The following is a 23,826-nucleotide window of genomic DNA, read 5'->3' on the forward strand; positions in this document are numbered from 1 at the left end:
TCATTTCCTTATAACGCTGCGTTAAATTTAGGTTTCATATTAATTTTTTGGTAAATTAAGTTATAGTCCCCCAAACTTGAGCACCCTTTTGTAAACTCCTAATTTAATTCTTGATTTGTATGTTGAATTTTACGCTTATTTAAATTTAGTCATTAGTTTAATATGTATATGCATGTTTAATAAATTTATAGTTTGGTATGTTATATTTTAATTTTTGTATTTCAATCACATTTGTTTAAATTTTCTTATTTATTTTAAATGTTCAGGTGTCATTTATGTTATTTTCCATATTATTTTAGCTTAAACCGAATAGGATCAATTGCATATAAGACCCTATATTTTATGCGCATTTTGTATTTAACTCATTGGTTTAATTCTAATTTTGTAAGTTTAATTTTACATTTACGTGAATTTAATCATCATTCTAAAGTTAGTGTATTTAGCTTAAATTAGTCCTCACATTTAGGTTTATTTTAATTTAGTCTCTATTTAAGATTGTTTTCTTTAATTAATTGTGTATATTTATTTTTCATGTTGATATGTTTATGTATAAATATGCGAATGATTTATTTAGGAGTCACATAACATCATTTTGCATAATTTGTATGTTATCTTCATGTGCATAACTTAACCCCTATCACATAATAGAGTTTAGGGTTTAGGGTTTATGGTTTAAAGTTTAGGGGTTAGGGATTAGGGTTCATTGCAAAGATATTAATTAAATTTTGAGGGTAGTTGTATTATAGATTTTTGAATATATTTTTAAAATTTTATAATTATCAATAGTGTATTTTTAATATATTTTTAATAATGTAATTTTAAAAAATCTAAAATTATAATATAATATTTTTTTCGAGATGCTCACGAGCTTTTCGAGTCGAATATCGAGTAGCTCGTTTCGACTCATTAAGAACTCGAGTCGAGTTCGAGTCCATTCGATCCGAGTATTTATCGAGCCTTGATCGCGTCGATCTCGAGTAGCTCGCGATTTGTCTTATCTCATTTACAGCCCTAGAGGGTATCCATTGTGACTTACTATTGGGGTGTTAGTATTTTATTTGTAGGTCTCCTCCTAGATTAGGGTATAAGCTTGGGAGCATTCCACTAAATGTTAAATCCAAGATGATGACCTAATGGGTTTCTACAACTATAAGAATCAAAGACTTAAGCTTGGGTTCTGCAAGATTTAAATTGAAGGCCCCCAAAAGTTGTTCAGATCAACTTTAAGAGAAAGAGAGGGGCGTCCGAGATTGTTTCCTCGAGGAAAGAGACGCTAGGAATGGAATTGTAGTATATCTAGATTTATGAATTTTGGGTTTTTATTTTGTTAAACGAACATCAAATTCACATTTAAAATGTTGAGACGCGTTTGATGAGAAATTTTGAGTCATTTACCTCCGACGACAGTAACCGGTAGTGATCAGAATGAAAGTCGATATAGTGATCGAAACCTAGGTTTATTATAGTTGAAGTGAAATCAAGAGAAAATAGGAGAAAGAAGAAAAACTGAAAATGGAAGCAATTTTCATTATTTTCTTATCTTTTAATGATTTAAAAAAAATATTTAATCCACATCATAACGTCGTTAAAAATTAACGGTAGGTTGACAGAAAAAATCAATGTATAAAGTTGAGTGAGTTAATTGAAAAAATTAAAAGTATAGTGAGCAAAATAAAAGAGAGTAAAATTCAATTATTAAATTTATAATTTACCCTATTTATTCTAAATCATTAAATTTGTGTGATTTTAAAAGGTTTTAAATTTGATGATCACTTAGGTGGTTAAATGTGACTAAGTAGGTCCATAATGTCAATAATAGATTGAATTTAGGGTATTACAATAACGATAAAATCTTAAGAAAATAACTTTAGTTAGCGGTGAATAAAATTTGATTTGATTAATTTATTTTTTAATTTAAAGATATTCAAGACCACTAGAATTTTGAGGTGGAAGTGAGTTTGAATTTATAAAATTTGAATAATTGAAAGACAGAAAATTAAAACAACATTGGTCTTTAGTTATGTAATTTAACTATTTTACAATTTGATATTTGATTTTGTTTTTTTTCCCATTTTCTCCTCTGTTTTAAGTCTACTTTTAAGTGATTTATGGTCCTATGCTACTACAAAATACCTATGCAGCTAAAAGAATTTGCTAAATGTATGGCTTCTGAAAATTCTCCCGCCGAAACGACCATCACTCTTTCTCCTCAAGATCCGCCGGTGCCCCCCAGCGTTGCCAAGAAAGTTGGCCTTTAACCCCCTGATCCGGGTGAATGCCAAATATCGGAGATGGATACAGCGGACAGCGAGACAACTACCGGAAACCACTCGTACCCTGCCCAATCATATGCATTTATTCTAACCGGAACTTCCAGTGGTGGCCAGTCACACAGGACCGAACAAGAAGATTGCAACAATGATTTCGATATCTCGGAGAAGGATATCATCAAGGGAACCCGATATCGGCTACCCTCCATCCAATTCACCGAGCGAGCGTACAAATTAATGGAAGTAAGCATGACTAGAACGGTGGTGCTGAAACTTTTGGGAAGGAACATTGGTCTGAACGCCTTAACCAACAAAACTTATGCACTTTGGCAACCGTCTCAACCATTCACCCTTATGGAACTTGAGAATGGTTACTTCTTGGCTCGTTTTAAAAATGACGAAGATTTTTTCAAGGTTTTGGCGGACGGACCGTGGATGATATACGACCAGTACCTCACTGTTCAGGTGTGGTCGATGGAATTCTGTACATCCCAACCGTATCCAACAACTGTTGTTGGGTGGATGAGATTTCCGGTCCTCCCTGAGTACATGTACAACAAGAAAATTCTTGTTTGTATCGGCAGCTTAGTGGGTCGAGTGGCTAAGCCCAATTTTCAAAAGGCCACAAGCCATCGACGATGTTTCGCTCGAGTTGCTATCTATGTAGACCTTACGAAACCACTCATACCAAAAGTTGTTATTGGGGAAAAGATCCAAATAGTGGAGTAAGAAAATTTGCCGCTCATATGCTTTTCTTGTGGCCGTTTTAGCCACCTGAAAGAGACTTGCAAACCGTCCGATACTGTTCCTACCGTCTCCACCGTGGGTCAATCCTTGAACACTAATAATGAAGGGCAAGCCAGAGCCGTGAATGGAGCTACACTGACCGAGACAAATGGCAATAAAAATGCTGACAATCAAGGTATGCCGGAATCAAACCCTTATGGACCATGGATGGTCGTTGAACGGCGCTGTCGGCGACAGCCACCGGGATCAGAAAAGAAAAAAACTGCAACCAAATCAAATAAGGCAACAGGATCACGCTTTGAGATCCTCAAAGGTAGCAGCCCAAACAAAGGAAAACTTCCAAACTTAGACGGCGATAAACAGGGAAGTGAAATTGTTACCAATCCCGCACCTATATCTGATCCTAGTATTACGGGAAATAAAGCTGTTACTGACCATATTAACCAAGTTAACAATGATTCTGTGCAGCAAAACGACGGCAGAAATCAAGGCCGAGTGATCCCATCCAACATAAACTTTCAGAACTCATATTTGACAAAACCCTTGAGGGTTAATGCTGTGGTGGCCCCCACTCCTCCTACATCAAGGATTGAAAACAGCCAAAGCAAAATTTTGCATGGAGCCTACCCGCGTCAACAATCCCATGCAAAATTTTAATGGGAACCAGGACCAGCACGTGGAAAACACCACTCCAACCCTCGACAATAACATTAATCAAGCTGAGACGGTAAGCTTTATGGGTCTAGGTTCTTGTCTAATATTAATCCCGTGTTTGATAACTCTTTAGGGATGGAGGGGCGAACGTAAGAAATTTCTTTGGACTCAAACCATCATAAAGCATTAAGTTTTTGCATGGAAACCACTGCCGTAGTGCGGCCAAAACCGAAGCAACAGGTCTCGACTACTAATCGCCTTCCTACTAGCACCAAGGAAAGAAACTCCCCCTATGTCATTCGGGATAGAGGATCGAAGCTTAAGGCCAAGGCTACTATAGTAAAAACAGAAAGAGATGAAAGACATAATTTTCATTCAAGTAAAAACCTGCTTAAATACATCACAAATAACTAATAAGCTGAAACTTCTACCCATGTTTCAATGTACTACCACTACCATAAAACATGGCAACTACTTAGCTAAAAAACAACAACTAAACTTGATTAAGTAAAATGCATAACAAACTCCTAAAAACTAGGATAAGTTGCAGCCACTAGAGACATTTCCAATACTCTTCCTTGAATCAGTAGTTGCAAACTCCTAAAGCTTTTCTCAATGATTCAAACCTGCTCCTTGGAAGAGCCTTAGTAAATATATCAGCCAGCTGGTCATTTGTGCTGCAGTAGAGCAAAGAAACTTCACCATTCTTCTGGACTTCTCTAAGAAAATAAAGTTTAATGTTGAAGTGTTTGGTCTTTCCATGAAAGACTGGATTATTGGAGATTGCAATTGCAGCTTGGTTATCCACAAACACTTATGTTCTCCTCCTTTGCTCAAAGATAAATCATTCAAAATCTTCCTCAACCATAAGGCTTGATTTACAGCTGCTGTAGCAGCTATAAACTTCGCTTCAGCAATGGATTGAGCCACTATATCATGCTTCTTTGAACTCCAAGAGAACACTCATGAACCAATCGTGAAACAATATCCTGAAGTGCTTTTTAATATCATCTAAGGATCCTCCCCAATCACTATCAGAGAATCCATGAAAATTGAATTCTTGACCATGTTTGAACATGACACCATAGTCAATAGTTCCTTTGACATATCTCAGCAGTCGTTTAGCAACAATAAAATGTTCTTCACTAGCAGCTTGGGAGAATCTGGTGAGGACACTTACATCATGCAAAATGTCAGGTCTTGTTGTTGTGAGATACATTAGACAACCTATAAGACTCCGATAGACATCCTCTAGAACCTTTTTTGCACCATGTTCTTTGCAAAGTCTCTCTTTTTGATTCATTGGAGTACTTACTGACTTGTAATTCTCCATGTGAAACTTCTTCAAGATCTCTTTAGCATACTTTCTTTGAAAAATAAAGACTCCTTGATGATCTTGTCTTACCTCCATCCCAAGGAAATATGCCATGGTTCCCAAGTCTGTCATTTCAAATACTTTCATTTCTTCCTTAAAGTTTCAAACCAACACATCATTATTTCCAGTCACTAAGATATCATCTACATAAATGAAAATGATTAAAATATCAACAGTTAAATGCTTGACATATAGTGTTGGCTCACTTGGACTTTTTTCGAAACCAAGACTAAGGAGATGCTCATCGATTCTAGCGTACCATGCCCATGGAGCCTGCTTTAAACCGTACAAGGCCTTTTTAAGCAAGTACACCTTATTCTCCTCTCCATCCACCACAAAACCTTCATGCTTCTCAACGTAAATTTCCTCCTGCAAATAGCCATTAAGAAAAGCATATTTCACATCTAGTTGAAATAACTTCCATCCCTTTTGTGCGACCAACGCAATAAGCAATCTGACTGTATCAAGTCAAGCAACATGAGAAAAAGTCTCTGAAAAATCTACTCCAAACACTTGAGCAAATCCTTTCACTACAAGTTTGGCTTTGTGCTTGTTAATAGAACCATCTGTATTTAACTTGGTTCTAAACACCCACTTTACTCCGATGACCTTCTTGTGACAAGGCCTAGGAACCAACTCCCATGTTTGATTCCCTTCAATCATACGAAGCTCCTCTTGCATTGTTGATATCCATCTTGGATCATCTTTAGCTATATAAAAATCTGTCGGTTTTAAAACACCAACATTACACCTTTCATAGATGTTAGAAAGCAATTTAGTTCCCCTAACTGGAAGATCATCAATATTCTCATCCTTAAATGATTCAATATTAGGAACTAGATTCACTTCTTCATCTTCCCAATTCCACTGTTGATCTTCAACAAAATGAACATCTCGACTTATTAGAATATTACCAGTTTTGGGCTGGTAGACTCTATAAGCCTTTGAAGTTGTGCTATAACCAATAAAAATTCCAGAATTTGCCTTTTTATCCAATTTATCTCGTTTCACACTAGGTACATAAGTGAAACAAACACAACCAAAAACTTTAAAATTTTGGATAAAAAGGCTTATAACCATACCATGTTTCAAATGGAGTTTTCCCTTGCACTGCCTTCGTGGGAAGCCTATTCAACAGGAACACAGCTGTATTCGCAGCTTCTGCCCAAAACTTCTTCGGCAACCGTTTCTCATGTAGCATACTCCGTACCATCTCCATTACAGTTCTTATTCCTCTCACTCACTCTATTTTGTTGAGGAGTATATGGAGTAGTGAGTTGGTGCTCAATTCTAGCATCTTCGCAAAACATATTGAACTGTTCTGAGGTGTATTCCTTGCCATTATCAGATCTTATGACCTAAATTTTGCAGCCACTTTGGTTCTCAACCCAAGCTTTAAATTTCCAAAAAACTCATGCCACTTCAGACTTGAATTTCAAGAAATAAATCCAACACAGTCTACTAAAATCATCAATAAAGAGAATATAATATTTACTCCCCTTTAAAGAAAATTCAGGTATAGCCCCTCTAATATACGTATGTATTAGTTGTAGCTTTGTTCTGGCCCTGCTCGTTGCATTAGAAAACGAGGGTCTAGTTTGTTTTCCAAATCTGCATGCTTTACAACTTATTAAGTGATCATCCAGAGGAGGAATTCCTCTTGCAAGATTCTTTCTCCTCATATACAATAGAGCAACGTGGTTGAAAAGCCCCATCCTCTTGTGCCAAAGCTCAGTTGTAGTAACCGAACTCATCATAGCAGCCTGCTCTGTCTCCATCATATTTAAAGAAAAGCTTTTTCCCTTCATATTGACCTTGAACATGTCAGACCCACTTGAATCTTTTATTGAACACATATTGTCTTCAAACACAACTTTGTAGCCTTTTTCAAGCAGTTGACCCACACTTAACAGGTTCTAATTAATTTCAGGAACATAAAGAACATATTGAATTAACTTAGTACCAAGACTACTTTCAATGGCAATAGTACATTTACCTTTGACAACAATGAAATCTCCATTTCCAATTCTGACTGTGACATAACCACCTTATTAAGCTCTTTGAAAAGCTCAATATCATGTGTCATATGATTGGTGCAGCCGCTATCAATCAGCCGCTATCAATCAGCCAACTCTCATTTGCAATGCTAGTTGCAAAACAAGAAGCAACAAATAGTTAATCCTCCTTTTGCTCGACAACCTGAGCCTCACTTTGCTGATATTTCTCTTTGGACTTGCATATCTTTGCAATGTGTCCCAAGAGTTTGCACTTGTTGCATGTAACATCTAGCCTCCTCCAACATTTGTGAGGTGGGTGACCCTTCTTTCCACAGTGTTGACATGATGGATATTCTTACTGATCACTTCCTTCTCCCTTGCTGTAAGCTTGATCTTCTACACTCTTCTTTTCATTTCTCTTCTTCCCCTTATTATTGTGGCTGATGTGCAACTTTGCAGCAATAGCTCCTTCAACGGTGCCTTCAAGTCTCATCAGCCTTCGTTGCTCTTGAGCTTGCAAAGCATTTAATAATTCTGCCAACGTAATGCTTGACACATCCTTAGAGTTTTCCAACAAATAAATCGTGGATTCAAATCTTTTTGGAATAGTAACCAAAATCTTTTGAACAATCCTAGAATCAGAAAACTCTTTGCCAAGCAATCTTACCTGATTTACAATGCTCAGAAGTCTATCGGAGTATTCTTTGATAGTCTCTGATTCCTTCATTTTTTGCATTTCATATTCCCTGATCAGATTCAGCACACACACTCTTTGATCTTCACATTGCCTTCGTACTCCGTCTTGAGAAAATCCCAGATTTCCTGGGCTGATTTCAAGGTCATAATTCTAGTAAAAACTGTTGCAGAAACAGCGTTGAACAAGCAGGACTTAGCCTTTGATTTTCTTTGCCTCTTCTCATTGTGGTTCTTTATTTGAGCAACCGTTGGATTTGCTGGAAGAGGAGTAATTTCATAATCCTCCTCAACAGCTTCCCAAAGGTCGTTTGCTTCCAAATAGGACTCCATTTTAATTGCCCAAACTTGGTAGTTTTCACCTTCAAACACTGGAGGTGCTACAGCTGAAAAAGAAATTTCAGATTGCATTTTGTGAAGTTTGGTTTGATGGTAGTCTCTCAATTCTCACATAGGTACCTCAAGAAGATTCACTCTGGTACCAATTTGTAGTAAAAACAGAAAGAGATGAAAGACAATTTTCATTCAAGTAAAAACCTGCTTAAATACATCACAAATAACTAATAAGCTGAAACTTCTACCCATGTTTCCATGTACTGCCACTAACATAAAACATGGCAACTACTTAGCTAAAATACAACAACTAAACTTGATTAAGTAAAATGCATAACAAACTCCTAAAAACTAGGATAAGTTGCAGCCACTAGAGACATTTCCAACAGCTACAAACAATACTCCTCTAAGAGTAGCTATGGCAGAGGTTGTGACCAATATTCAAAACTCGCAACCAATAAGCATGGATCGGAATGAACAGCAAGCTCAAGCTGCAGGAAATTAATTTTAAGGTACTCTCTATCTTTTCTTTATGGATTTTACACTAATGACTTGGAACTGTCAGGGATGCGGCGGAATTAAATTTCCAAGAATTTGAAAGAATATACTCAAGAGCACAAACCCCATTTGGTGGCGCTTATGGAGACCTGGATCAGCGGTTCTAAGACTGATCAAGTTATAGCTAAGACTGGTTTTAATAACTCCTTTAGAGCGGAAGCCTTCGGATTTTCTGGTGGCATTTGGCTCATATGGAATGACCCCCTTATAGTCGATGTGATGGCTGCCCATCCTCAATATGTCCAGGTTAAAGTTCAGTGGCCTAATTCTATATCTTTTTTCTATATTAACGTGGTTTATGGCAGCCCTGATAGGACAAAAAGACATAATCTCTGGCTAGACTTGGGTGAAATGCGAATCGACACTGATGTTCCGTGGATTCTGGCCGGCGATTTTAATGCTATCTTCTCCAGTGATGAGAAAAGTGGAGGTGTTCGTAGAGGGATAGTCTGTAATTTATTTCGAGACTTCCTCAACGATCAACTTACAAATTTGGGTTTTAAAGGCCCAGCCTCACATGGACGCGAGGAGGTGTTTTCGAGCGGCTTGATCGCATGATTGCTAATGAAAGATTGCTCAAGCTGGCTCCAAATTACATTGTCAACCACCTACCACGGGTCAAATCGGACCATCGCCCGATACTTCTTCACACAGGTAGCGATCGTGGACCAAATCAACTTAGACCGTTTCGCTTTTTAGCAGGCTGGACCAAACACCCGGACTTCAACAGTTTTGTTAGGAATAACTGGAGGCCTGAAGGTAATCTCCCTCATTCCGTGAATTCCTTTATAAACTCTCAAACTTTGGAACAGGGATGTCTACGGCCACATAGTCTTGGAAAAGAGGAGACTCAAACGTCACTTAGCCTATATTCAAGCTGATATGGACCGTTCCGGCAACACTTACCTCATTGATAAAGAGATGGAGATTCGCGCAAAGCTAGATGAAGTCCTTGATCACGAAGAACTCCTTTGGCGTAAAAAATCTAGATGTGAATGGATCATCGATGGCGACTGAAACACTAAGTTTTTTCATGGTCGCGCTCTTAACCGCAGGAAAGCAAACCGGATCCAAGCCCTCAAAATCAATAATGATTGGTGCTACGACGAAGAAAATCTCCGTAAAGAAGCCATATCTTTCTTTGCTTCATAATATAGGGACGATGGTGGCCGATCTGGTACTTATCCTATCAAAAATTCCTTCCCTAAGCTGTAACAACAGGAGCTCGTTTCCTTGATGCCACCGTTCAGTATGAGGAAATTACTAAAGCCCTCTTTGACATGAGTCCCATTAAAGCACCAGGGAAGGACGGTCTCCATGCTTTGTTCTTTCAAAACCAATGGGATACGGTAGGCCTCTCCATCTGCTCATGGGTTAAAGGTATATTCAACGGTAATTCTATCGGCCCTGCTTTTAATAAAATTGTTCTTGTACTTGTTCCAAAAGTTCAGAATCCTGAATCTTATGCAGACTTTCGACTATCAGTTTGTGTTTGGTTCTGTACAAATTAATCATGAAGATTATTGCTAATAGATTCTGAATAATTTTCCCAAATATTATTTCTCCGAATCAAGTGAGCTTTATTGCAGGTCGTAACATTACCGATAACATTTTCGTGGCTCAGGAAGCGATACATTCAATGAAGAGGAAGAAAGGAAAAACTAAGTGGATGGCGGTTAAAGTTGACTTGAAAAAAAGCTTATGACCACGTTGGATGAGACTTCCTTGAAGACTCTCTCTCAAAGATATGAAGCAAAAAAAACTTGAATCTGACGGGGAAAATCGAAAATCGAATTAAACGGGTCGGGTTTGAGGATGATAAACGGGGACGGGGACGGGGACGGGGAAAATCCATTTATTTTAAACGGGGATGGGGACGGGGACGGGTTTGGTAATCCCCGCCCCGATTACCCGATTACCCGCCCCGATTACCCGTCCCGATACCCGACCCGATAAATATTAAAAATAATTATTTATATATATATATATATATAATATTAATAAATTTAATTTAAATAAAAAATATATATTTAATTTAAATAAATATATATATATACCCGGCCCGATTCCCAGCCCAATACCGACCCAATACCCGACCCAATACCTGGCCCAATACCTGTTTAAATAATCGTTTGTGCTAAACGGGATACCCGTTTCCCCGCGGTTTTCTCCGATTACCCGACGGGGATTCCCGTTTAAATCCCCGCGATTTTTTAAACGGGGATGGGTACCGGATTTTTAAACGGGGACGGGGGGACCAATACCCGGCCCGAACCCGGCCCGTTGCCATCCCTATGTCCGTCTAACATTCGGCGCATTATTATGGATGCGGTAACCACCTCGTCTATGCAAATCCTTTGGAACGGGTCTCTTACTGATGAATTTGGACCTACCAGAGGAATTCGGCAGGGCTGCCCTCTATCCCCCTTCTTGTTTGTGTTGTGTATGGAAAGACTTGGACAGAGCATACACTACGCCATGGAGAACAATCTTTGGGAGCCTATGGTTATGTCTCGAGGTAGCCCTCCTCTGTCCCTTCTTTTCTTTACAGATGACCTCGTCTTATTTCGCAGAGCCACCCAACATTAAACCCACCTAGTAGGAGCAATGATAGACCAATTTAGCAGATTCTATAGGCGCAAAGTTAACTCGAACAAGACTCAACTTTCTACGAATCTCGGTAAGTACCTTAACATGCCTTTGTTCCACAACAGAGTTACTGAGAGTGCCTTTTAGTTCATAATCGACAAAGTTGAGAAGAAATTAAGTGGTTGGACAGCTTCGAAACTATCCTTGGCTGGTCGGATCACACTAGCAAAGTCCACTCTTCTTACCGTTTCCAACTATTTCATGCAGACTGGCAATTCCAAAGGGCACATGTGACCAGCTGGAACAAATTGCGCGAAGATTCATTTGGGGAGGTACAAAACTTAATCCTAAACTGGATTTGGTTAATTGGGAGACTTGTTGTCAGCCCACCAAACATGGGGGACTCGGCATTCGTTCGTTAAGAGCTCGGAATGAAATCTTCCTTGCTAAGCTTGGCTATAATTTCCTCATGAGACCTAACTCGATCTGGGCTCAAATCATGCTAGGAAAGTACAAAGTGAAGGAACCCATGCCTCTATTCATTGATGGGAAGTATGGCTCCTTCGTTTGGAAATCCTTGTCCAAGGTTTGGAATCATGTACGAGAGAACGTTTGTTGGTCTATTGGTGACGGTCGCAACACGAGCTTCTGGAATGATTCTTGGATTAGTGATATGGTTACCCTTGCTAACGCTTCCATCGTGAACCCGGTTCCAAATCCTCGAGCTAAGGTGTGTGAATTTGTATCGGATACTGGCAATTGGAATCTCCAACTCCTTCACCATTTGCTTCCGGACGATGTGGTTGATAGGATCCTTAGTATTCTGCCTCCTGATGCCGACCAAGGCAACGATCTCCCTATTTGGAGATGGGACAAAATGGACGTGTGCCATGGTATTAAATTGCGGCCGCAACGTAGTGTAACGGTCGCATCATAACGGTTTTGAAGGTCACCGCGACGTAATATTAACGCAACGCAACTGCCAGCGACAGCAGCAACACATTAAAAAATCACGCCTGCGACAGCCGCAACACATTACGTAACGTCCGCAGCACCGCAACCGCAACTGCGACAGATGCCGCAACCGCTATTTTATACTATGACGTGTGCTCCATTAAATCAGCCTTCAATCTTCTGAACATAGATAAGTGGGATGCCAATGATGACAATTGGAAATTGGCGTGGGATTTCAAATGACCACAAAGAATTCGTAACTTCATCTGGCTTGTCATTCGACGCCGACTCAAGACCAATGGCGAACATAAGAGACGGGGTATCACGGATGTAGGCTGCTCTCCGGTGTGTGGGGAAGGCAATGAAACTATTCTACATGTACCCTGGGATTGTCACCTCACTCGTTCTCTTCCCCTTTATTAGATTGGTTACAGTTGAATTTGTCTAACAATGCAGGTTTGGACACCCTGGACCTGGAGTTCCACTGGAAACACCTGTTTGGTGTCCTCATATGGAGACTATGGAAGAACCGTAATTGTTTTGTGTTCAAAGGGAAAGTTTGGTTAGCAATGGCAACCATTCTTTCGGATAAAGCTTGGGCGTGCACCAGGAAGGATAACCATGGCTCTCATTCAACCTACAAAGCACACAAAGCTGGTATTAAGTGAACTGCGCCTGAACCTGGAACCCTCAAGCTCAACACCGACGGATCCATGCACCCCGTAACGATGGAAGCAGCAAGCGGTGGAGTCATCCGAAATAGTACCGACGACTGGATTATGGGGTTCAGCAGAAATGTTGGCCGCTGTTTAGCGTTCGAGTTGTGGGCTCAGGGCTGTGCTCGATGGACTGGGACTTGCCTGGTCTCTCGGTATCCAGAATCTACAGCTTGAGCTTGATAATAAGGAGGCAGTTACAACACTCGAAAGCCAATCTTCCCTGCATGATTCAGCCTTGTTAAGACGAATCCGCGGTTACTTGCAGCGGAATTGGAGAATCCACATACGATATATTCCACGTGAAGCGAACGCCCATGCGAATAAAATTCGCCAAATCGAGTAGTGGGAGGAATCGGGGACTTACCTTGTTAGCTGCTCCACCTCCTGAAACCCAAAGTATCCTCAGCTCTGAACAAATGACGCTGAGAAGAAGAGACATCCACTAATTCTTGTGGTTTTTTTTTCTTTTACTAAAAAAAAAATAATTATGCAGCTTTGATTCCTATTTTTTGATAAAAATAAATAAATATTTTATTTTGTTAATTTAATTCTTTTAACTTTACATGTTTTTTTTTCTTCAATTTATCCTTCATTTTAAGTAATATTTTTCCAATTTTAAACTACATGCTCCTCTAACACTATAAAATACCTATGTAAATTCAATTTTTTTAACAATAATTTTTATATTTTTACTATTTAGTCACCCAAATTTACATTTAATTAATTTTGGTCCTTCAACTGTAGGTTTTTTTTTACAAACTATTTCTTCTTACCAATTCCTTAACTCCTTTATACTCTCATTAATACTTTATCCTTAAAATTTATTCTTTTTAAAAAATGCACAATAAATATATTTTATAATTATAGATGATATTTGATTTATTAAATAATATTATAAATCTTCCATATGTGAAAAAAGAATACGAAGAATATATATATAGGGGCAAGATCCACTACACAATGTAAAAATCTTTTAGTTTTACAAAGATTTAGGACCGTTTGGGTGAATGAAAATAAATGATCCAAATTAATAGTAGGGATGTGAAGATATTCACTTGGGAAAAAAAACAATGAGTCAATATGGGTCATCTATTTTCACTCAACCAATGGTCTTAAATCTGTGTAAGACTAAAAAGTTTTACATTGTGTAAGACTAAAGAGTTTTACATTGTGTAAGTGGATCCTAACCCATATATATATATATATATATATATATATATATAAGTCGTTTAACTTAGAATCAATCCGTACTATAATATTATAAATAATTACAATTAAATTTGAACAAATAAATTTAACAACTCAATTTAACTCGATTCAGATTTCGTAAACTCAACTAGGCTAAAAAATTCAAATACCGTTTGAATCATAAAATATTACTTCTTAATTGTAGTAACTCAAATTTTTTTAAATCAATTCGACTATATAATTGCCCCCTAGCCTTTGTATTATGTTTGCTCCAATTTGTGCCTCAATATCGAAGGAGATAGTCTCTTTGAGGGCTCTTCCTCCTCCCTTTCACCGAGTGGTGTTTATGCAGTTGTCAAGTTTTATGGGAGGATGTTAATAACTGAATAGATAACGTATTAAATTGCGGTTACTTTTATTGTTGAGGTTACGGTTGCAAATATGATAACGTAGTTGCAGATTTTGGAAACATTGCGATGTGATCTATTTTCTAAAAATAATTATGTTTTTATGTTTCGGATATGATTTACAATATGGCGATGACTTTGAAAGACATTAAGGTACGGCTCCAATTTAATATTATATAATAGATGATTATTTTCCCTGAAAGCAATAATGATATTTTTGTGCGAAGAAAAACATTCTTTTCACGATGGTTAGTGCTTTTTGAATGTTTAGGCTCTCTATCCAGTGCTTGTTATCTTGAAGGTGGATGCAATGCAGGGACCAGTGGGTTTAGAGTTATTTTCTAGTATTTGGCTTTTGGCCTAGAAATTTATGTCAATGTCCATTTCATTCTCCGACAACGCTTGGGGACCTTGTCTGCTTTTTTGTTTTTGTACTTTGTAAGTAAATTAATAATATACTGAATATTTCCATTTTTAATGAAAACGACTTCACCTTCTCTAACGTTCAAGTTTTGAGGAGATTCAAACTCACCACCACTAGACTATTAGTGGACGAAAAAGCCTGAAATTTCCTTACCAATGGAACTTAATAATATTTGCTTCCCCTGGTTTACTTCCCCATGAGATATCTAACATATCCCCTTAACTGATTCAAGGACCCAACTGCAGTAACGTGTGACGATGGGCATCATTGCATATGACCTATTTTTAATACAAATATTATTTATGTCCATTGTCTTCTTGAATAATTGCTACATTGTCCGAGTCAAAGTTCTGTATATCTGGCCGATCATTGTTTTGTGTTAAAGTATCTAATGTTATTGGTGGATCTAGAAATTTTTTTTAGGGTGAACATATATATATTAATAATATAAATTTTTTGATAAGATAAAATTTCAAGGTGGACACCATAAAATTTCATGATAGCCACACATACATTAATAAAGAAAATTTTGACTTTTAAAGAAAAAAATTTGAATTTCATACGGGCACATGCCCACCCTAATATCAATGTGGATACACCACTGAATACACAGATAATGTTACATTTAATTGGGGTTTTGTTATATTTTCGGATATTTATTTTCAGAAACTTTTTTATCCGAGTTTTTTATTAGCCTACATTCCTAAAAATACAAACCTTTGACCAATTATTGGGCGTAAAGAGGACTTTTGATAAAAAAAAATCATATGATATGCTTACGTGACGTGTCATAACAAAATTCAAAATTTAATTATTAGATCTATTTTGTTTGTCAACTTACAAATAACCATGATGATCTTATAGTCAAAGGCGGATGCACTAAGCCCCCTAGTAGACCAAGTGCACCTCCATTATTTTGTGTAAGTTAATTGATTGAGTTTGACACGAATTTAAGGTGTCACAAATTAATTAATATTTAAATTTGGAAAAATAAGAATCATATAGTTTGATTAAAAGTAGATAACGTTATTAAATTATATTTCTACTTTATTCAGTTTTCCTTTGTAATCAAGCATCTATCCATATAAATAGATACTAAGGGTCATAGTTAGAGATCAGGTTGTTCATGTGGACTTCTCTTGATATTAGTGAATTTTCTCATTTTCTGCCTGTATTTTTTTAAAAGGGGTTTTCAAGTAAAATCTTTGTGTCTATTTTATTGGGCGATTCTTATGCATGTCGTTATATTATATCAAATTGGTATCAGAACGTTCAAGTTGTTTGACTCGATCATAATAATGACATCTTCAAAGTATGAGAAGTCGTTGTTGGATCACAACACCATATTCAAATTGTGAAAGGTAGAGGTACGTAAATTTGCAAGATCTCTCTTATTATGATAAAATGGGAGAGGAATGTTGCCAAGTTTTATATTATGCAGGAAATATTATTATTCCCTTCATAATAAAGGAAGATTTTGTGTTGAACAAAACAACCATGGACAACGGTTTTGGGAGCAGAAAAGTGTTTTATTCCATGGACATAACGGATTTGAGAAGATAAAGAAAGTTAAGTTCTATGGGCATAACAGATTCAAGAAGAAGAAAATTTACTTCTGTGAGTATAACAAAAAAGATAGAATTGTCATTGATGATCGGAATTGTGTCGTGCATGATATTGCTTGCAGTGAACAAGTTATGAGCAAAGTTAGCACTTATCGTTTCCTTATCGATGAGAAGACTAAATCCAATTTTCGGCAAGCTTTGGATTTAGTTGGCAATCATTGTTAAAGAATACATCTCTAAGTGGATTTCGTGGAAGAAATGGAGAATGTATTCTAAAGGTGGAGATCCTTGTTCATTGAAGTGAAAAATTGTTTTCTGTTGAGTTTGGGTGTCTCATTTAATTATGTTGTTTTGTTTCTAAACCTTTGTACTTTAAAAATTCATGTCAAGGTAGAAATTTGTTAGAGTTTGACTTGAACTCAAAATGACACAAATTAATTAATATTTAAATTTGAAAAGTGAGAATCCTAGTTTTATTAAAAGTAGATACTTTTATTAAAGTAGATTTATATTTTATTTAGTTTTCCTCTGTAATCAAGTATCTATTTGAGTTAGAGATTAAGTTATCCATGAGGACTCCTCTTGTATTCTTATTCTCTTGACATTAGTGAATTTTCTCCTAGTTTATCCTGAAATAGTTTTCTAAGTAAATTTTGGTATCTATTTTATTGGACGATTATTATGCATGTCATTATTTCATATCATTATTAAATTTAGTTCAATGTCTTAAGGGGAAGGGAAAAACATAAGAAATTTGCATGCCCATTTTATTAGAAAAATGAATATTAAAATTGTGGACCCTTATTTCTAAATTCCTAAACTTGTCACTGCCTACGATTGTCGTACACATTAAAGGTCTCTATTTATACCTCTAAGAATGGAAATGAGAATGGGCTGCCCATATCCAATGGACCCTCTTTTTTATTTCTCATAATAATTCATTTTTCTCTCTTTTAGACACATGTCACTCTCTCGTTAACCGTAAATATACACTCAAACTAGAAGGGTGAACCGTCCATCAATGGCTTTAATACTTTCGTATGAAGGTATTTGGCTTGTTTAAGACTAGACTTTAAGTAGCACCTTGAATAAATTATGCTTGTTGATTCGCATTTTCTAGCGTATGAATGTATGAGAAAATCGGTTGCATTAGTTTGTTGAGATAAAGAAGAAATGTGCATGAACCTAAATTCTTTATATTTTCCGGTTTCTTATGACTATTGATTAAACAAATTAGCAATGAGAGGTCATCTTTTCTGCTAACTTAAAAGCAAATGTGGGGTAAAGGGTCGATGGAACATCACACTATGTGTGTTAACAGAAAGGGATTGGGGGCATGGTATTAAATTGCGGCTGCAACGCAGTGTAACGGTCGCATCGTAACGGTTTTGAAGGTCACCGCGACGTAATATTAAGGCAACGCAACTGCCCGTGACAGCCATAACATGTTAAAAAATCACGCCCGCGACAACCTCAACATATTACGTAACGTCCGCAACATCCGCAACCGCGACACCAACAGATGCCGCAACCGCTATTTTATACTATGGTTGGGGGCTCACAATTACGTTTCTTTCTCCTTTTTCTCTTTCTACTTATGAAAACCCGTTGTCTCTTGCCAAATATCCATATATATAAAGCTGTTGTATTTGAGATTACACGGTGCTGGTTTACAAGAGTGGAAGCCATGGAAGCATCCCAGCAGCTCTCCATTGAAAGCTTTTCGTATAGTTGGTTAGTAAACCTAAAACCAGCTTCTTCAGATGGTTTGGACGGCTCGTTAAGAGCCTCGCTTGATGCATGCGACGAAGCTTCTTTCATCGAAATGGATCCCAGGATGCCGCCTTCCAACAGATTTTTCAGACGCTCTCAAGATTTCAAGTTTGATTTCCCCATTTCACAAGCTCCTCTCACGCTCGTTCATGCAGATGAGCTTTTTTCCGATGGCTACATCGTGCCTTTTTTTGTTAACCCTTTGAAGATCGAGGCATATGAAATTGAAGCTTCTGATTCAGTTTCAGCCATGGCTATAGCTACTTCTTCACAAGTGCCGGCGGTTCCGCCCAGTAAAACAAACCGTCCATCTCTCTCGCGGTGTCGAAGATTGTCCAGAAGGATATTATCGAAATACTTGGATTTTCTGAGGCCATTGTATAGGAGAATACGGGGAAGAAAGTCGAACGGTAGAGCCGAAAGCGTCGATGCGGGAATTCAAACGAAGAAGAAATGGGTGTACTCAGCTGAAGCATCTCCTCGGATCAGCGTCGCGTACTCCGGCGCCGATGAGTGGCGGAACTCGTGCGATTCCGAAAGCTCCATCTACGAGGCGGTTCTGCATTGCAAAAAATCAATCGGTAAGCTTAGCCATTTGAGCTTATTTTCATTTGGAACCAAACAAACGTTGGTGCTGATATTATTCCATCCGATTTCGTTTTCAGGCAAATGAATGGAGGAGGATTTTTCAATTCACATGGGAGAGAAGAAAATCTGGCGACTTGTTATTTGTCCACTTTCTTCTCTACTTTTTTTTTCTTTTTTGTGCGTGAGCATGTATATTTTTGAGTGGAGAAGAAGAACAAGAAGAAGAAAAATGGCTGTTCTGAAAATATATTAATGTCTTCTTCTTCTAAAGAGTAGGGCTAACAACTTGAAGGAATCCTCTCCTTTGTTTCTGTAAAGTTTTAATTTAATTTAATGAGAGGGAGAATATTCTATCATGTTACCGGTTAGCGAACCGGACCGGTTAGCGAACCGGTCATGTTACCGGTTCACTGGTTCAACCGGTCGAATCAGTCCGATCGGTCGGAAGAACCGGACGACGTCATAATTATTTAAAAAATTAAATAAAAATACCAAAAATATTTAATAAAAAATAATTTTTTATATCACAAGTCATATTCAAAGCAAGTCATAATATATATAAGTTAAAAACCATAAAATCAAGTGAAACAAAATGATTCAAATTAACTACAACATAATATTTAAGGAAAAACATATTAAATAATAAATATAATTATATAACTATAATTAAAAAATAAATTTGGGGTTAAAAAAATCATAACAAAATGATATTGTTTGGTTTAATTTAAAAAAAAAACAATCCCACATGGCTAAGAAACATAGAAGAGCATCCCAAAAGTCTAAAGAGTAAAAATATGAGAACAAAACAATCTCACATTGCTAAGAAACATAAAAGCGCATCACAACTAACTTCTATAAATAATAGAGGTAATTTGGCATTCAAAATCATAGAGCCTTTTGGTGAGCATTGAGTGAACTATTCTTTCACTTCAATTAAGCTCGAATTTTAGGCTTCAATCGAGCTTCTAATTTTTTTTTGAGTTCAAGCCTTTTTGAGTTCAAGTTTCAATATTATATTTCGAGTTTGAGTTGAACTTGATAATTTTTAGCTTGTGAGTTTGAGTTGAGTTGAGCTTACTTTTAAAGTTTTCAAGTTCGAGTCGAGCTCAGCAATACTAGAGTTCGACTTGGCTCGTTTAACAAACGACGTTGTTTGGTTTAATTTTTTTATTAAAAAAACAAAATTCCCGGTTTTTCCCGGTTTTCAGCCGGTCCGGTTCGAACGGTTTAGCGGTTCTGGCCGATTCACTAATAACGGTTTAACCGGTTTAGATTGAACCGGACTAAACAACGGTTCCCGGTTAAACCGGACGGTCCAATCCGGTTTTCAAAACAGAGATCAAGGGTATATATATCCCTTTGCCTGAATAATTTTTTATGAATGATGAAAACGAAACATGCTGAGAAAATGTTCTTGATGAACATAAAATTGTATAACAAATCAGATTTATCGTTGATAAATCTAGAAATTTAAAAATAATTCAAAATTTCAATATTAAATTTTATAAAAAATAATATATAAATTTTCTTATCTTTCTCCTCTCTTTGACCCATTAAAATATTTTTAACAGTTTTTTAAAATAATGAATATACACTTGATTTCCGATGGACTGAATACATCCGCCATTAATTTTTATTCTCTCCTATTAATTAAATATCATTATCCGTTAAACATGGAAGTTTAAGTTCTCTTTTATCAATCACAAGACAATTTTTTCTATCTAAAAACATTAAAAGAATGAACCTCTTAACAATTACATAAAGATTGGAGATTATATATAATTTGCCTTACAAAACCGTTATTTAGCAGACTTTGAAAGAAAAAATATACTATATACTGCATATACATGCGTGAATAAAATCATTCTTCTATTATCCAAAACTTTATGTGGATGACATATAACTCTTCCATTAATAAACTTATGTTGTAAATCATAATGAAATGGATGATAATCATACATTTAAGACATACCCCAAAAGAAAGGCACAACTTGCAGGTTCATCGTTCTGCACACAATCTCTCCTACAAGTTTACAACATTCTTTAATGACAAGATTTTAGGGTCATTCTACTAATAGTAATACTGGGATTAAAAAATAAAAACTATTTTGGGGTTCTCTTCAGATTTTAAGATAAGATGTAACTTAGCTAATTGTAGTTAAAAGTTCCAAGTAGCAGGAATTGACAAAGTAGGTTTTGAATTAAAGTTTATTTATATCCGAATATTTTTCTTTTGAAAAAAGGAACCAAAGAACATCTGGTCCCCTATGGTATGGGGTCCAAGATGACATGGATCTTTCCCTTATAAACTTGCCCATTGCTCTCTAGTTGTCAAGCCGTGGCTTGTGACAAAATGATGAATTTTAGGTGGATTGTTTTCATCCAAAATGAACAAGTTGAGCACATGGTAACAAGCAGGATAGGGAGACATGACAAACTGTGCTTGGAAAAATGCCAAGATCATATAAACATTGTTTTCTCATAGCCCATCTATTTACTTTTGGCTTCCATGTTGCGTTTTCAGCTTCTCTCAAACAAAAGAATCAAAACCAAGAGTAGCTTTTACGACCTAGTTTCCCTTCTTTGTTAGTCCCTACATCAGCCTAGCTAGAAGCCAAGTGGGTAGGGAGGAGGAACCAACTAGAATGCAAAATTACAAAATTCCAAGGGTGCGAATTAAATAATTAATAAAAAATATCTAAATTATATGGGAATTTGAAATTTTCAGGAATGTGACTGCACTCCAGCACCCCCTCAGTTCATCCATGGGAGTGAGGACTAGAAGCCTCGTACATGCTACATGTCTCAGTAGCTGATAACTAGTCTTGCCTTGAAACCGTTTGTCTCCGAATATGACATAGATGATGGATGTCCAAGATGAGAATATATGCCTTCAATTTGCACTATATAGTTGAAGGATTTACCTATGTTGTTATACTAATAGCTGCAACTCAAGTCCCAATGTAATGACATGTGCAATAGATGAAACATTTAACAATTTTTGCTGCCATTAATCCTCGTTTCACGGAAATTATTGTTTAAAGTCAAGTAAAGTTGGCACCGCACAATGAGTTTATTTCAAAGTTTGGCATCGCCAAAATGAGTTTCAACAAAGGAGCAACAATTATTGAAAAGTTGATGGGGAAATTGTATTTTTAGTCCTTGCACACTTTAAGGTATTTACAAGATTAATCCTCAAGCTTCAACTATAAATACCCTAACCCATTTAGCTTCAAAATCATCCCAAATCATTTCTTTCTCCCAATACTAGAGAGCTTTCTTGTGAGTGTTTTGTAAACACTTATAATTTTTCTCTCTTTAGTAAAAGATCTGCAACAGTCCAGAGGTGTAGACATAATTGGCTGAACTCCGTTATCAATTTCAGGTATTATTTTTCTTCTTTTATTTCGCATTCTCACTAATCTAGTTATAGAGAAATTACTTGTTTATTTCTTAACAACTGGTATCATAGCTTTTGGTAGTTAATTTTATTGGTTTTTCTGCGAGGTTACTATTCATGTAAATAGTAAAATTTGGTCGGCGATACGAGTTTGTCGATAGAGGTGTTCTAATACACGGTGGTTCGCAGAAATTATCAGAAATTATCCAAAAGAATCCAGATTCGAGTGAGAGCGATGGCTGCAGACGAAGGGAAAGTGAAAATTGAGAAGTTCAATGGTGCGGACTTTGGCTTTTGGAAGATGCAGATTGAAGATTTTCTGTACCAGAAAAATCTATATCAACCTCTCTCAGGAAAGCAACAAGAGGGCATGAAGAATGAAGACTGGGCTCTTCTCGACAGACAAGCCCTCGGAGTTATCCGACTAACGTTATCCCGCAATGTTGCCTTCAACATAACAAAGGAAAAGACCACGGCGGGTCTTATGGCGGCTCTCTCTAGTATGTATGAGAAGCCATCAACCTCAAACAAAGTAACTTGATGAGGTGATTATTCAATTTACGGATGGCAGAAGGGGCATCAGTAGCTCAACACCTAAATGAACTCAACACAATCATAACCTAGTTGAGTTCCGTGGAAATTGAATTCGATGATGAAGTTCAAGCTTTAATTCTCTTATCATCTCTACCATACAGTTGGAATGCAACTGTTATAGCAGTCAGCAGCTCGTTGGGAAACAGTAAATTGAAATTCGACAATGTTCGAGATCTGGTATTGAGTGAAGAAATTTGACAGAGAGAATCGGGTGAAGCATCAAAATTCTCAGCCTTGCACACAGAGTCTAGAGGGAGAACTTTAGAAAAAAATTCAAATCATGGAAGATCGAAATCCAGAATGGGAAAATCAAGAATGGGAAAGAAAGATTTTAATTGTTATAATTGTGGCAAGAAGGGTCAGTTTAAAAGAGATTGCCGAGCACCGAAGAAAGATATCGGCGCACAGGAATCTGTCAACATGACAGAGGAGACAGGTGATGCCATGATTGTAAGCGTCAACAGTCCGATTGAATCATGGATCTTAGATTCAGATGCATCTTTCCACTCCACCCCATGCCAAGAAATCATGAAGAACTATGTTAGTGGTGATTTTGGGAAGGTTCATCTAGCTGACGATGAAACCTTGAAGATCATCGGAAAAGAAGAGATCAGATTAAAGTTGCCATACCAGACCACCTAGAAGCTAAAAGGAGTGAAACATATTCCTGGCCTCAAAAGAAATTTGATTTCTGTAGGAAAACTTGATGGAGAAGAATATAGTACAACCTTTTCAGGCTGTGAATGGAAGATTACCAAAGGCGCACTCGTCATTGCTCTTGGTAAGAAGACTGATACTCTTTATGTAACCTCAAACTTAGAGAATATCATTACAGTAGCAGATGCTGATGGAAAATCAAACCTATGACACCAAAGGCTTGGCCATATGAGCGAGAAAGGGATAAGACACTTTTGTCAAAAGGGAAGCTGCTGGATCTAAAGAATATAGATGTCGGACTATGTGAGGATTGCATATTTGGCAAACAAAAGAAAGTCAGT

At 37.0% G+C, this 23,826-nt stretch overlaps 2 protein-coding genes across 2 annotated transcripts; one reads left to right on the forward strand and one right to left on the reverse strand.

The window, feature by feature from the left end:
• Positions 1 to 7,398: 7,398 nt before the first annotated feature.
• On the reverse strand, positions 7,399 to 7,770 carry LOC120124992. The gene has a single exon (XM_039143523.1). It carries the CDS (start codon positions 7,768 to 7,770, stop codon positions 7,399 to 7,401), a length of 372 nt encoding a protein of 123 aa, XP_038999454.1.
• Positions 7,771 to 18,137: 10,367 nt separating this feature from the next.
• LOC120124885 (probable membrane-associated kinase regulator 6) lies at positions 18,138 to 19,052 on the forward strand. The gene is made up of 2 exons (XM_039143451.1): positions 18,138 to 18,827; positions 18,912 to 19,052. Exons 1-2 carry the CDS (start codon positions 18,161 to 18,163, stop codon positions 18,917 to 18,919), a joined length of 675 nt encoding a protein of 224 aa, XP_038999382.1. The 5' UTR covers positions 18,138 to 18,160; the 3' UTR covers positions 18,920 to 19,052.
• Positions 19,053 to 23,826: the final 4,774 nt, after the last annotated feature.

This window comes from Hibiscus syriacus, unplaced genomic scaffold, assembly GCF_006381635.1.
Source record: "Hibiscus syriacus cultivar Baekdansim isolate YM2019G1 unplaced genomic scaffold, ASM638163v2 tig00110429_pilon, whole genome shotgun sequence".
Lineage (NCBI taxonomy): Eukaryota > Viridiplantae > Streptophyta > Magnoliopsida > Malvales > Malvaceae > Hibiscus > Hibiscus syriacus.